This window comes from Trachypithecus francoisi, unplaced genomic scaffold, assembly GCF_009764315.1.
Source record: "Trachypithecus francoisi isolate TF-2019V2 unplaced genomic scaffold, Tfra_2.0 Lachesis_group16, whole genome shotgun sequence".
NCBI lineage: Eukaryota > Metazoa > Chordata > Mammalia > Primates > Cercopithecidae > Trachypithecus > Trachypithecus francoisi.
The window spans coordinates 20,375,059-20,391,502 of record NW_022681461.1 but is presented as its reverse complement, the minus strand read 5'-3'; the positions used below and the strand labels follow the sequence as shown (position 1 = coordinate 20,391,502).

At 39.5% G+C, this 16,444-nt stretch overlaps 1 protein-coding gene across 1 annotated transcript in view; it reads left to right on the top strand.

Moving 5' to 3' along the window:
• VPS13A (vacuolar protein sorting 13 homolog A) overlaps positions 1 to 16,444 on the top strand; it is a 254,826-nt gene that overhangs the window by 155,299 nt on the left and 83,083 nt on the right. The window contains 1 exon segment of the mRNA XM_033237043.1: positions 12,825 to 12,928. Within this exon segment, the coding sequence (XP_033092934.1) occupies positions 12,825 to 12,928 (104 nt within the window).

The following is a 16,444-nucleotide window of genomic DNA, read 5'->3' as shown; positions in this document are numbered from 1 at the left end:
TTTTTTTTTTTTAATTTAACCTAATCTGAAAATCTGTGCCTTTTCACAAGGATAATTAAACCACTTATATTTAAAAGTTGTTATTGATGTCATTGGGCTTAAACTTGCTTTTTTTTTTTTCTATTTGTCTCATTTGTTCTTTGCGTCCATCTTCCTTTTGTTTTCTCTTTCTCTTTTTTTTATTAATTGAGCATTTTTGTTATGAATTCATTTCATTTCCTTGTTGGTTATTGGCTGTATCTCTTTATACTTCCTTGCCTTTGTTGTTGTTGGTGGTGGTGTTACTTTAGGGCTTTATTACGTACATATTGTATTAGTCTACCTTCAAGTAGTATTTTGCCGGTTCACATACAGAATCACAACTTTAGACCAGTATACTTCCATTTCTCATCTCCCACATTTGTATAATTATGTTCATACATTTTTGTGTCTATGTATGTTAGCCAAAACCCCATAATACAAGTTACTATTTTTCTTTAATGAATTATGTTTTAAATTGGTTTAAAATACAAACTGTATTTAATATTTATTATCACTTTTTCTTTCAGTAAGCTTACAGCGTGGATTTGCTGATGATGAATTCTTTCAGTTTTTATTTTACATATCTGTGTTACAGATATTTTCACTGGGCCTAGAGATCTAGATTTGGCAGGGTTTTTTCCCCATACTTTAAAAATGTTGTTTTGCTGTCTACTGTATTGCATTGTTTCTGATCAGAAGTCTGCTTTTTTCCCTGTATTTGCTCTTCTACAAAGTGTGTCAACCTTTTCTTTAGCTGCTTTTGAGATTTCTTTTTTCTTTATCATTGGTTTTAAGCAATTTGGTTATGATGAATCTTAGTGTAGTTTTCTTCATGTTCCTTGTATTTGGGGTTTACTGACCTTAAAATCATGGATTTATAGTTTTGATCAACTTTAGAAAACTTTTTGCCGTTGTTTCTAAAATTGTTTCTGTCTTCGCCCTCTCTTCTCTCCTTTAGGTTCCAGTTAGGTATCTATTAGGGTGTTTGAACTTGCCCCACAGCTCAGTAATGCTCTGTTTCTTTTTCCTTTCAGCTTTTTACCCATTTCTTTTTTGATAGTTTCTCTTGTTAAGTCTTCAGTTTCTCTTTTCTTTTTCAGTGGCCAATCTGCTGTTGACCCCATCTGATATATTTTTCTCAATAGTACTATGAATTTTTTTGGTTTTTTATTTTCCAGTGTCTCTTTTTAGCATACTTAGTCTTCTATCTTTTTAGTGATATTGGATATAATTTTAATAAATGTTTTAATGTCCTTGTCTACCAATTCTATTACGTGTCATTTCAGGTTTCTTTCTTTCTTTTTTTTTTTTTTTTTGCTAATTTTCTTTTCTTTTTTTTTTTTTTTTATTATACTTTAAGTTCTAGGGTACATGTGCATAACGTGCAGGTTTGTTACATATGTATACTTATGCCATGTTGGTGTGCTGCACCCATCAACTCGTCAGCACCCATCAATTCATCATTTATATCATGTATAACTCCCCAATGCAATCCCTCCCTCTTCCCCCCTCCCCATTATAGGCCCCAGTGTGTGATGTTCCCCTTCCCGCGTCCAAGTGATCTCATTGTTCAGTTCCCACCTATGAGTGAGAACATGCGGTGTTTGGTTTTCTGTTCTTGTGATAGTTTGCTAAGAATGATGGTTTCCAGCTGCATCCATGTCCCTACAAAGGACGCAAACTCATCCTTTTTTATGGCTGCATAGTATTCCATGGTGTATATGTGCCACATTTTCTTAATCCAGTCTGTCACAGATGGACATTTGGGTTGATTCCAAGTCTTTGCTATTGTGAATAGTGCCGCAATAAACATACGTGTGCATGTGTCTTTGTAGTAGAATAATTTATAATCCTTTGGGTATATACCCAGTAGTGGGATGGCTGGGTCATATGGTACATCTAGTTCTAGATCCTTAAGGATTGCCATACTGTTTTCCATAATGGTTGAACTAGTTTACAATCCCACCAACAGTGTAAAAGTGTTCCTATTTCTCCACCCTCTCCAACATCTGTTGTTTCCTGACTTCTTAATGATTGCCATTCTAACTGGTGTGAGATGGTATCTCATTGTGGTTTTGATTTGCATTTCTCTGATGGCGAGTGATGAGGAGCATTTTTTCATGTGTCTGTTGGCTGTATGAATGTCTTCTTTTGAGAAATGTCGGTTCATATCCTTCCCCCTTTTTGATGGGGTTGTTTGTTTTTTTCTTGTATATTTGTTTGAGTTCTTTGTAGATTCTGGATATTAGCCCTTTGTCAGATGAGTAGGTTGCAAAAATTTTCTCCCATTCTGTAGGTTGCCTGTTCACTCTGATGGTAGTTTCTTTTGCTGTGCAAAAGCTCTTTAGTTTAATGAGATCCCATGTGTCAATTCTGGCTTTTGCTGCCGTTTTTTTGGTGTTTTAGACATGAAGTCCTTGCCCATGCCTATGTCCTGAATGGTACTACCTAGATTTTCTTCTAGGGTTTTTATGGTATTAGGTCTAACATTTAAGTCTCTAATCCATCTTGAATTAATCTTCGTATAAGGGGTAAGGAAAGGATCCAGTTTCAGCTTTCTACTTATGGCTAGCCAATTTTCCCAGCACCATTTATTGAATAGGGAATCCTTTCCCCATTTCTTGTTTCTCTCAGGTTTGTCAAAGATCAGATGGCTGTAGATGTGTGGTATTATTTCTGAGGACTCTGTTCTGTTCCATTGGTCTATATCTCTGTTGTGGTACCAGTACCATGCTGTTTTGGTTACTGTAGCCTTGTAGTATAGTTTGAAGTCAGGTAGCGTGACGCCTCCAGCTTTGTCCTTTTGACTTAGGATTGTCTTGGCAATGCGGGCTCTTTTTTGGTTCCATATGAACTTTAAAGCAGTTTTTTCCAATTCTGTGAAGAAAGTCATTGGTAGCTTGATGGGGATGGCATTGAATCTATAATTACCTTGGGCAGTATGGCCATTTTCACGATATTGATTCTTCCTATCCATGAGCATGGTATGTTCTTCCATTTGTTTGTGTCCTCTTTGATTTCACTGAGCAGTGGTTTGTAGTTCTCCTTGAAGAGGTCCTTTACATCCCTTGTAAGCTGGATTCCTAGGTATTTTATTCTCTTTGAAGCAATTGTGAATGGAAGTTCATTCCTGATTTGGCTCTCTGCTTGTCTGTTACTGGTGTATAAGAATGCTTGTGATTTTTGCACATTAATTTTGTGTCGTGAGACTTTGCTGAAGTTTCTTATCAGCTTAAGGAGATTTTGGGCTGAGACGATGGGATTTTCTAAATATACAATCATGTCATCTGCAAACAGGGACAATTTGACTTCTTCTTTTCCTAACTAGATACCCTTGATTTCTTTCTCTTGCCTGATTGCCCTAGCCAGAACTTCCAACACTATGTTGAATAGGAGTGGTGAGAGAGGGCATCCCTGTCTTGTGCCAGTTTTCAAAGGGAATTTTTCCAGTTTTTGCCCATTCAGTATGATATTAGCTGTGGGTTTGTCATAAATAGCTCTTATTATTTTGAGGTACGTTCCATCAATACCGAATTTATTGAGCGTTTTTAGCATAAGGGCTGTTGAATTTTGTCAAAAGCCTTTTCTGCATCTATTGAGATAATCATGTGGTTCTTGTCTTTGGTTCTGTTTATATGCTGGATTACGTTGATTGATTTGCGAATGTTGAACCAGCCTTGCATCCCAGGGATGAAGCCCACTTGATCATGGTGGATAAGCTTTTTGATGTGCTGCTGAATCCGGTTTGCCAGTATTTTATTGAGGATTTTTGCATCGATGTTCATCAGGGATATTGGTCTAAAATTCTCTTTGTTTGTTGTGTCTCTGCCAGGCTTTGGTATCAGGATGATGTTGGCCTCATAAAAAGAGTTAGGGAGGATTCCCTCTTTTTCTTTGATTGGAATAGTTTCAGAAGGATGGTACCAGCTCCTCCTTGTACCTCTGGTAGAATTCAGCTGTGAATCCATCTGGTCCTGGACTTTTTTTTGTGGGTAGGCTATTAATAATTGCCTCAATTTCAGAGCCTGCTATTGGTCTATTCAGGAATTCAACTTCTTCCTGGTTTAGTCTTGGGAGAGTGTAAGTGTCCAGGAAATTATCCATTTCTTCTAGACTTTCTAGTTGATTTGCGTAGAGGCATTTATAGTATTCTCTGATGGTTGTTTGTATTTCTGTGGGGTCGGTGGTGATATCCCCTTTATCATTTTTTATTGTGTCTATTTGATTCTCTCTCTTTTCTTCTTTATTAGTCTTGCTAGCGGTCTGTCAATTTTGTTGATCTTTTCAAAAAACCAACTCCTGGATTCATTGATTTTTTGGAGGGTTTTTGTGTCTCATCTCCTTCACTTCTGCTCTGATCTTAGTTATTTCTTGCCTTCTGCTAGCTTTTGAATGTGTTTGCTCTTGCCACTCTAGTTCTTTTAATTGTGATGTTAGAGTGTCAATTTTAGATCTTTCCTGCTTTCTCTTGTGGGCATTTAGTGCTATAAATTTCCCTCTACACACTGCTTTAAATGTGTCCCAGAGATTCTGGTATGTTGTATCTTTGTTCTCATTGGTTTCAAAGAACATCTTTATTTCTGCTTTCATTTCGTTATGTACCCAGTAGTCATTCAGGAGCAGGTTGTTCAGTTTCCATGTAGTTGAGCGTTTTGAATGAGTTTCTTAGTCCTGAGTTCTAGTTTGATTGCACTGTGGTCTGAGAGACAGTTTGTTATAATTTCTGTTCTTGTACATTTGCTGAGGAGTGCTTTACTTCCAATTATGTGGTCAATTTTGGAATAAGTGCGATGTGGTGCTGAGAAGAATGTATATTCTGTTGATTTGGGGTGGAGATTCTATAGATGTCTATTAGGTCCGCTTGGTGCAGAGATGAGTTCAATTCCTGGATATCCTTGTTAACTTTCTGTCTCGTTGATCTGTCTAATGTTGACAGTGGAGTGTTGAAGTCTCCCATTATTATTGTATGGGAGTCTAAGTCTCTTTGTAGGTCTCTAAGGACTTGCTTTATGAATCTGGGTGCTCCTGTATTGGGTGCATAGATATTTAGGAGAGTTAGCTCTTCCTGTTGAATTGATCCCTTTACCATTATGTAATGGCCTTCTTTGTCTCTTTTGATCTTTGATGGTTTAAAGTCTGTTTTATCAGAGACTAGGATTGCAACCCCTGCTTTTTTTTGTTCTCCATTTGCTTGGTAGATCTTCCTCCATCCCTTTATTTTGAGCCTATGTATGTCTCTGCATGTGAGATGGGTCTCCTGAATACAGCAGACTGATGGGTCTTGACTCTTGATCCAGTTTGCCAGTCTGTGTCTTTTAATTGGAGCATTTAGTCCATTGACATTTAAGGTTAATATTGTTATGTGTGAACTTGATCCTGTCATTATGATATTAACTGGTTATTTTGCTCGTTAGTTGATGCAGTTCTTCCTAGCCTCGATGGTCTTTACATTTTGGCATGTTTTTGCAATGGCTGGTACCGTTGTTCCTTTCCATGTTTAGGGCTTCCTTCAGGGTCTCTTGTAAGGCAGGCCTGGTGGTGACAAAATCTCTAAGCATTTGCTTATCTGTAAAGGATTTTATTTCTCCTTCACTGATGAAGCTTAGTTTGGCTGGATATGAATTCTGGGTTGAAAATTCTTTTCTTTAAGAACGTTGAATATTGGCCCCCACTCTCTTCTGGCTTGTAGAGTTTCTGCCGAGAGATCTGCTGTTAGTCTGATGGGCTTCCCTTTGTGGGTAACCCGACCTTTCTCTCTGGCTGCCCTTAAGATTTTTTCCTTCATTTCAACTTGGTGAATCTGGCAATTATGTGTCTTGGAGTTGCTCTTCTGGAGGAGTATCTTTGTGGCGTTCTCTGTATTTCCTGAATTTGAATGTTGGCCTGCCCTACTAGGTTGGGGAAGTTCTCCTGGATGATATCCTGAAGAGTGTTTTCCAACTTGGTTCCATTTTCCCCCTCACTTTCAGGCACCCCAATCAGACGTAGATTTGGTCTTTTTACATAATCCCATACTTCTTGCAGGCTTTGTTCATTTCTTTTTCTTCTTTTTTCTTTTGGTTTCTCTTCTCGCTTCATTTCATTCATTTGATCCTCAATCGCTGATACTCTTTCTTCCAGTTGATCGAGTCGGTTACTGAAGCTTGTGCATTTGTCACGTATTTCTCGTGTCATGGTTTTCATCTCTGTCATTTCGTTTATGAGCTTCTCTGCATTAATTAATCTAGCTGTCAATTCTTCCACTCTTTTTTCAAGATTTTTAGTTTCTTTGCGCTGGGTACGTAATTCCTCCTTTAGCTCTGAGAAGTTTGATGGACTGAAGCCTTCTTCTCTCATCTCGTCAAAGTCATTCTCTGACCAGCTTTGATCCGTTGCTGGCGATGGGCTGCGCTCCTTTGCAGGGGGAGATGCGCTCTTATTATTTGAATTTCCAGCTTTTCTGCCCTGCTTCTTCCCCATCTTTGTGGTTTTATCTGTCTCTGGACTTTGATGATGGTGACGTACTGATGGGGTTTTGGTATAGGTGTCCTTCCTGTTTGATCGTTTTCCGTCTGACAGTCAGAAGGACTGTCTGTTGGTCATTGGAGATTGCTTGAGGTCCACTCCAACCCTGTTTGCCTGGGTATCAGCAGCAGAGGTTGCCAAAGATAGAATATTGCTGAGCAGCGAGTGTACCTGTCTGATTCTTCCTTTGGAAGTTTCCTCTCAGGGGTGACTCCACCCTGTGAGGTGTGGGGTGTCAGACTGCCCCTAGTGGGGGATGTCTCCCAGCTAGGCTACTCAGGGGTCAGGGACCCACCTGAGCAGGCAGTCTGTCCGTTCTCAGATTTCAGCCTCTGCTTTGGGAGATCCACGGCTCTCCCCAAAGCTGTCAGACAGAGTCGTTCGCGTCTGCACCGGCCCCGCTGCTTCCCCTATTGGACTTCAGCTGTGCGCTGTCCCCAGAGGTGGAGTCTACCGAGACAGGCAGGCTTCCTTGAGCTGCTGTGAGCTCCACCCAGTTGGAGCTTCCCAGAGGCTTTGTTTACCTACTTAAGCCTCAGCAATGGCGGGCGCCCCTCCCCCAGCCTCGCTGCTGCCTTGCGTATAGATCGCCGCAGACTGCTGTGTTAGCAGTGAGGGAGGCTCCGTGGGCGTGGGACCCTCCGGCCAGGTGTGGGATATATCTCCTGGTGTGCCTGTTTCCTTAAAGCGCAGTATTGGGGTGGGAGTTACCCGATTTTCCAGGTGTTGTGTGTCTCAGTTCCCCTGGCTAGGAAAACGGATTTCCTTCCCCCTTGCGCTTCCAGATGAGGCGATGCCTCGGCCTGCTTCAGATCTCACTGGTCAGGCTGCAGCAGCTGACCAGCACCGATTGTCCGGCACTCCCTAGTGAGATGACCCCAGTACCTCAGTTGAAAATGCAGAAATCACCGGTCTTCTGTGTCGCTCGCGCTGGGAGTTGGAGACTGGAGCTGTTCCTATTCGGCCATCTTGCTCCGCCCAGGTTTCTTTCATTTTATTGATGTTTCTTTTCATTATGATAATTTTTTCATTCCTTTAATGTACCTGGTAATTTTTTATTGGTTACCTAAAACTACTGTATATATCAGAACCAGACTTTGTTCTTCCTGTTTCTTTTAGGCAGATCTTTACTGAGCCGTAGATAATCTACACATGTCCTGGTCATGACTCAGCTGAAGTTTTGACGTGGAGGGGACACTCAGTTTTCCAGAATTCTGTCTGTACAGCTTTTGCCTCTCCATGCAGGTCTCTCCCCTTCAGTACAATATGCTGTGAATTTCAGTCACATTGGCTTCCCCAGATTTTCAGATCTTGTCTCTTCAACTTGGCTGCCTGCTTCTCACACAGCAGACTAGAAACTCACTCTCCAGACAGCAAGCTGGGTGGTAGTCATAGCTTATGTAGCTTTTTCATTTTTTTCCCTTGTGCTGCCTATTGTGCCTTATCTGAAACTGTGGTTTGATGTTTGTTGTTTGTTTTCCTGCTTTTTAGTTGATTAGGGTGGGAAGCTATATCTGGTCCCTGTTATTCTAGCATGACTGAAAACAGGTATCCCTTCTCTTTCACTTTTTATTTAGGTAACTATTTTAAAAGGTGACTAACAGCCGCACTCATTACTGTTGATTATTTTGCCATTTAGTTAAATAGTTGAACGTGAATTTTGAATTTCTTACAGGTACTTTGTATAGACATATTTCATTGCTTCAAATGTATAGAGCAAATAATTTTTCTAGAATTAAAAATAGAGTACAGTTAACATTATTCATTTATCAAATTCTTAGTTCTCATGTTTCATGTGATGTTTTTAAAGTAGAATTAGGTAAGATATAGAAAGATTATGAGAAAATTGTTTTACTAAACAATTTGTTATTATCTATTCCAAAGATAAATATGAGTATTTGGAGGTTTTCTGATTATTATGTATCTATTAGTCAGAATAATACATTTTTGCCTGATCATTTTTTGCTACTCACTGGATGAGATACCATTTTTTTGCTACTCACTGGATGAGATACTCTTCATACTTTTCTCTCTAAAGAAAGTTGCAACAATTCAGTCACCTCTTCAGGCCCCAATTCTAATTCTAGTTCTCTTGCTATATCCACCATATCTGCAGTGACTTGCTCCATTGAAGTCCTGAATTCCTCAAAGTCATCCATGAGGGTTGGAACCAGCTGGTAATGTTGTTAATTTGACCTCCTCTCATGAATCACAAATGTTATTAATGACATCTGGATGATGAATCCTTTCCAGAAGATTTTCAATTTACTTTGCCTGGATCCATCAGAGGAATCATTATCTATGGGAGCTGTTGCCTTAAAAAATGTATTTCTTAAATAATGAGACTAATGTTATTTAAGTCAAATATACAATATTACATATAATATTAAGAAGTTGAAATTACTCCTTGATCCATTTGCTACGGAATAGATGTTGTGTTAGCAGGCATGAAAGCAACATTAATCTCCTGTACATCTCCATCAGAACTCGAGTGACAATGTGCATGGCCAATGAGCAATAGCATTTTGAAAGGATTTTTTTTTCCTGAGAATAGGTCTCAGTAGTGGGCTTTAAAAATTCGGTAAACCATGCTGTAAACAGATGTACTTTCAAATTCAGGCTCTGTTTTTCCATGTATAGAGCACAGAGTAGAGTTAGCATATTCTTAAAGGCCCTAGGATTTTCGTAATGGTAAATGAACATTGGTGTAACTTCAGGTCACTAGCTTCATTATCCCTTAACAAGAGATTCAGACTGTCCTTCGAAGCTTTGAAGCTAAGCGTTGACTTCTCTTCTCTAGCTATGAGAGTCCTAAATATCATCTTCTTCCAATAGAAGGCTGTTTTGTCTAGTTTGGAAATCTGTTGTTTAGTGTAGCCATCTTCATCAGTGATCTTAGCTAGACCTTCTGGATAACTTGCTGCAGCCACTTACCGCTTCACTTTGCACTTGTATGTTATGCAGGTGGTTTCCTCCCTTAAACCTCATGAACAAACCTCTGCTTCCAACTTTTTTTCTGCTACTTCCTCACGTCTCTCAGCTTTCATACAATTGAAGAGAGTTAGGGCCTTTCTTAGGGGAATGTTGTAGCTGGTTTGATCTTCTATCCTGTATTAGGCTGTTTCATACTGCTGTAAAGAACTGCCCAGGACTTAGTAATTTATAAAGGAAAGAGGTTTAATTGACTCATAGTGCAGCATGGCTGGGGAGACCTCAGGAAGCTTATAATCATGGTGGAAGGCAAATGGGAAGCAAGGCACCTTCTTCACAAGGCAGCAGGAAAGAGAAGTGAATGCAGGAAGAACTACTACGCACTTATACGACCATCAGATCTCGTGAGAACTCGTTCACCATCATGAGAATAGCATGGGGAAACTGTCCCCATGATCCAGTTACCTCCACCTGATTCCTCCCTTGACACATGGGGATTATGGGGATTACAATTCAAGATGAGATTTGGGTGGGGGACGTAGCCAAACCATGTCATATCCAGACCACTGCAATATTCTTCCTGTTAGCAATAAGGCTGTTTCACTTTCTTGTTATTTGCGTGTTCACTGGGATAGGACTTTTAATTTTCTTCAAAAACTTTCACTTTGCATTCACAACTTGGCTGTTTGATGCAAGAGGCCTACCTTTTAGCCCATCTCTGGTTTTGACATGCACTTCTCTTTAACATTAATCATTTCTAGCTTTTGCTTTTGATTTAAAAGTGAGAGACATGTCCCTCTTCATTTGAAAGAGGTCTTTGGAGGGTTATTAATTGTCCTATTTTTCAATATTATTGTGTCTCAGAGAATAGGGAGGTCTGAAGAAGAGGGAGAAAGTGGGGAGAATGTCCAATTTGTGGAGCAGTCAGAACACACACATTTATTAATTATAACACATATAATCATAACGAAAAGATTGAAATATCGTGAGAGTTACCAGAATATGACACCGAGGCACTATGTGAGCACATGCTGTTAGAAAAATGGCACCAATAGACTTGCTTGATGCAGGGTTGCCATAAACCTTTAATTTGTAAAAAATGAAATATCTGCAATGCACAATAAAGCAAAACATTATAAAACAAGGTGTGCATATATATGAATTTACTACTTTTGATAGTCAGGAGAAATGGTATTATTCAAAATAAAATTTGCCCACAGTTACACAGCTAGTAATTAACACTGCCAGTATTTATCTCAGGTTTGTTTCACTTTTAACATCTATGTTCATTCTGCTATCATATTGCTGTTGCGTAATCATAAACTTTAGGAATTGTTCCAGCAGGATAGCTTACCTGCAACATGCTTTTGTTTCTTTCTTATCTTTATAATTTTTGAGAGACAGGGTCTTAATCGCCCAGGAGTGCAGTGGCATGATGAATGCTCACTGCAACCTTGACTTCCCAGGCTCACCTGGGAATCCTCTCACCTCAGCCTCTCCAGTAGCTCAGACTACATGTGTGCACCACCATACCTGGTTAATTTTTCAATATTTTGTAGAGACAGGATCTCACCACATTGCCTAGACTGGTTTTGAACTCCTGAGGTCTAGTGATCCTCCTGCCTCAGCCACCCAAAGTGCTGGAATTATAATAGGTGTGAGCCACTGTGCCCACCCACTTTTATACAGACGGATGTTCCCTTTCCTCTGCTCCCTTAGACTTTTCAAGCTTATGCTCATTCTGTTTTCCAAACCTTTGATGTTTCCTTGAAATTTCAACTACTAGTTTATTCTCAGCTTCCAACCAACTTTTTCCACACTAAATCTGAAAGGGAAAATAAAGGAAGCAATATTAGACTTTGGTAAGTAACTTCACATTCCAAACAGGCACCATTTAGAAGCATGTTTCTTAATAGGCTCCATTTACATCAGTGATAAGTTGAATATGAAATTTATTTGGAATTATATTTATAATCAGAAAATATGTTGGAAAACTTACAGTTAATGTCTGTTGTGGAGTGCTCTGGATGTTAGTTATTGGTTTGATAGTAGACTTTGAAGTTTATTATAATACAGATGTCTCCATCCACACCATGGAATTTAAAAACTATTGACGTTTAAAAACGATTCCCTTAAATTTAAAAAAAATGCATGAAGTTGAAGCCAGCTGTTTGGTTTCCCTCCTTAGTCCACATTCCCTCCTTCCTTCTTCCTTGAGGTAATATCAATTTGGTGATATGTTGTGTATATTTCCAGTACCATATTTTAAAAACTACTTCCTGTCCAGAAAATATATACTTGTGTTTTTAGTGCCTTACAGAAATGTTACACTGTTTCACCTTATTATGCTATGTTCTGTTTTCATTCAGATATTTGAAGTGTAACCATATACTGATACATAGGGCATTATTTTAATGCTGTTACATGATTATATCAATTTGAAGAAAATTTTCTTATTTTTCTATTATTGAGATTGTTTTCATTTTCTTTTTTTTATAATAAAATCAGTGGTGTAGTGAACATCAGTGTCTTGAATGAATGTAGTAAACAATAAATGAATACACATGTGTAAACATTTCTCTAGGTATGGAACTAGGAGCAGAATTGCTAAGAAGAAAGTACATTTTCATTTTTACTAAGTTTTTGTCGAATTATTCTTCAGAGTTATTTTATCAATTTACATTCTACCAGTAGTGTATATGAGTTCCTGTTCGCATCATTTTCAATTGTTGATATTACCATACTTCTGATATTTTTGCAGTTTGTTCTTATGAAAAGATAATCTATGAATGTAATTTGTATTTTCTTGATTACTAGTAATGTCAAGTATCTTTTCCTCTGTTTATTGGTCAGTTTTTCCATTCGGTGAATCACCTGTTTACATTCTGTTCCTGTTTTCCTCTTGATTGCAACTTTCTTAATGATTTTTAGGATTTTTGAGTATGTAGTGGTTATAAACCCTTTGTCAAGTATATTACAGATATTTGCCAGCCTGTAGATTGTCACTTTTACCATACAAATATTTAAAATTTTGATTTTTTTCTATGAATTTTTTTCTACTATTTTTGTCTAAACGAAAACATATCCCTAAACAAATTAGTCTCTATCCTAAAGTGAAGAAGATATTATCTTATTCCCCTGTAGTATGCTTAAAGTCTGTTTTTGAGATTCCTTTTATATAAAACTGTAGAAATTTTTCTTGTATGTTTTAGGATAAATAATATGTTTGTTTCTTTTCTAATTTACATAAGCAAGATGAATATTGCCTGATAGTTCCTTTGTTAAGATATTTACATGGACATTTTTTTTTACACATCTGTAGATTCTTAGATTAATGATACTAAATATTATTTGTTTTTCTTTCCCAGATAAGAAATCATTTTTCAGTCCCACTGTCTGTTTACGAAGGGGATACCTTATTGGGAACTGCCTCACCTGAAAATGAATTCAACATACCATTAGGATCTTACCGGTATTTTTTCTTTATCGTTTTGTTTACTCTAAGATCTCTTGTAGACTTTTTAGTTTCTGATTTCACATGGATAACTTTGATCAAATCCATCCTGCTAATAGCTCATCTAACTTATGTAGGTTTCAGTGCACTTAGATCTTAAAAAAGAAGCATTATTTAATTTATTGTAATAACTTATAGCAAGTACATTATATATACTTTTCTCTTAAATATAATTATATTTTTGTTGCAATATAAGCATCATAGGCATAGTCATATGATTAAGAGTTTTTGACCAGTCTGGGGGGCGGAGCAAGATGGCCGAATAGGAACAGCTCCAGTCTCCAACTCCCAGCGCGAGCGACACAGAAGACCGGTGATTTCTGCATTTTCAACTGAGGTACTGGGGTCATCTCTCAAGGAGTGCCGGACAATCGGTGCTGGTCAGCTGCTGCAGCCTGACCAGCGTGAGCTGAAGCAGGGCGAGGCATCGCCTCACCTGGAAGCGCAAGGGGGAAGGGAATCCCTTTTCCTAGCCAGGGGAACTGAGACACACAACACCTGGAAAATCGGGTAACTCCCACCCCAATACTGCGCTTTAAGAAACAGGCACACCAGGAGAATATATCCCACACCTGGCCGGGAGGGTCCCACGCCCACGGAGCCTCCCTCACTGCTAACACAGCCGTCTGCGGCGATCTATACGCAAGGCAGCAGCGAGGCTGGGGGAGGGGCGCCCGCCATTGCTGAGGCTTAAGTAGGTAAACAAAGCCTCTGGGAAGCTCGAACTGGGTGGAGCTCACAGCAGCTCAAGGAAGCCTGCCTGTCTCTGTAGACTCTACCTCTGCGGACAGCGCACAGCTGCAGTCCATTAGGGGAAAGAGCGGGGCCCTTGCAGACGCGAATGACTCTGTCTGACAGCTTTGGGGAGAGCCGTGGATCTCCTAACGCGGAGGTTGAGATCTGAGAACGGACAGACTGCCTGCTCAGGTGGGTCCCTGACCCCTGAGTAGCCTAGCTGGGAGACATCCCCCACTAGGGGCAGTCTGACACCCCACACCTCACAGGGTGGAGTCACCCCTGAGAGGAAACTTCCAAAGGAAGAATCAGACAGGTACACTCGCTGTTCAGCAATATTCTATCTTCGGCAACCTCTGCTGCTGACACCCAGGCAAACAGGGTCTGGAGTGGACCTCAAGCAATCTCCAACAGACCAACAGACAGTCCTTCTGACTGTCAGACGGAAAACGATCAAACAGGAAGGACACCTATACCAAAACCCCATCAGTACGTCACCATCATCAAAGACCAGAGACAGATAAAACCACAAAGATGGGGAAGAAGCAGGGCAGAAAAGCTGGAAATTCAAAAAATAAGAGCATATCTCCCCCTGCAAAGGAGCGCAGCCCATCGCCAGCAACGGATCAAAGCTGGTCAGAGAATGACTTTGACGAGATGAGAGAAGAAGGCTTCAGTCCATCAAACCTCTCAGAGCTAAAGGAGGAATTACGTACCCAGCGCAAAGAAACTAAAAATCTTGAAAAAAAAGTGGAAGAATTGACAGCTGGACTAATTAATGCAGAGAAGATCATAAACGAAATGACAGAGATGAAAACCATGACACGAGAAATACGTGACAAATGCACAAGCTTCAGTAACCGACTCGATCAACTGGAAGAAAGAGTATCAGCGATTGAGGATCAAATGAATGAAATGAAGCGAGAAGAGAAACCAAAAGAAAAAAGAAGAAAAAGAAATGAACAAAGCCTGCAAGAAGTATGGGATTATGTAAAAAGACCAAATCTACGTCTGATTGGGGTGCCTGAAAGTGAGGGGGAAAATGGAACCAAGTTGGAAAACACTCTTCAGGATATCATCCAGGAGAACTTCCCCAACCTAGTAGGGCAGGCCAACATTCAAATTCAGGAAATACAGAGAACGCCACAAAGATACTCCTCCAGAAGAGCAACTCCAAGACACATAATTGCCAGATTCACCAAAGTTGAAATGAAGGAAAAAATCTTAAGGGCAGCCAGAGAGAAAGGTCGGGTTACCCACAAAGGGAAGCCCATCAGACTAACAGCAGACCTCTCGGCAGAAACTCTACAAGCCAGAAGAGAGTGGGGGCCAATATTCAACGTTCTTAAAGAAAAGAATTTTCAACCCAGAATTTCATATCCAGCCAAACTAAGCTTCATCAGTGAAGGAGAAATAAAATCCTTTACAGATAAGCAAATGCTTAGAGATTTTGTCACCACCAGGCCTGCCTTACAAGAGACCCTGAAGGAAGCCCTAAACATGGAAAGGAACAAGCGGTACCAGCCATTGCAAAAACATGCCAAAATGTAAAGACCATCGAGGCTAGGAAGAAACTGCATCAACTAACGAGCAAAATAACCAGTTAATATCATAATGACAGGATCAAGTTCACACATAACAATATTAACCTTAAATGTCAATGGACTAAATGCTCCAATTAAAAGACACAGACTGGCAAACTGGATCAAGAGTCAAGACCCATCAGTCTGCTGTATTCAGGAGACCCATCTCACATGCAGAGACATACATAGGCTCAAAATAAAGGGATGGAGGAAGATCTACCAAGCAAAAGGAGAACAAAAAAAGCAGGGGTTGCAATCCTAGTCTCTGATAAAACAGACTTTAAACCATCAAAGATCAAAAGAGACAAAGAAGGCCATTACATAATGGTAAAGGGATCAATTCAACAGGAAGAGCTAACTCTCCTAAATATCTATGCACCCAATACAGGAGCACCCAGATTCATAAAGCAAGTCCTTAGAGACCTACAAAGAGACTTAGACTCCCATACAATAATAATGGGAGACTTCAACACTCCACTGTCAACATTAGACAGATCAACGAGACAGAAAGTTAACAAGGATATCCAGGAATTGAACTCATCTCTGCACCAAGCGGACCTAATAGACATCTATAGAACTCTCCACCCCAAATCAACAGAATATACATTCTTCTCAGCACCACATCGCACTTATTCCAAAATTGACCACATAATTGGAAGTAAAGCACTCCTCAGCAAATGTACAAGAACAGAAATTATAACAAACTGTCTCTCAGACCACAGTGCAATCAAACTAGAACTCAGGACTAAGAAACTCATTCAAAACCGCTCAACTACATGGAAACTGAACAACCTGCTCCTGAATGACTACTGGGTACATAACGAAATGAAAGCAGAAATAAAGATGTTCTTTGAAACCAATGAGAACAAAGATACAACATACCAGAATCTCTGGGACACATTTAAAGCAGTGTGTAGAGGGAAATTTATAGCACTAAATGCCCACAAGAGAAAGCAGGAAAGATCTAAAATTGACACTCTAACATCACAATTAAAAGAACTAGAGTGGCAAGAGCAAACACATTCAAAAGCTAGCAGAAGGCAAGAAATAACTAAGATCAGAGCAGAAGTGAAGGAGATTGAGACACAAAAAACCCTCCAAAAAATCAATGAATCCAGGAGTTGGTTTTTTGAAAAGATCAACAAAATTGACAGAC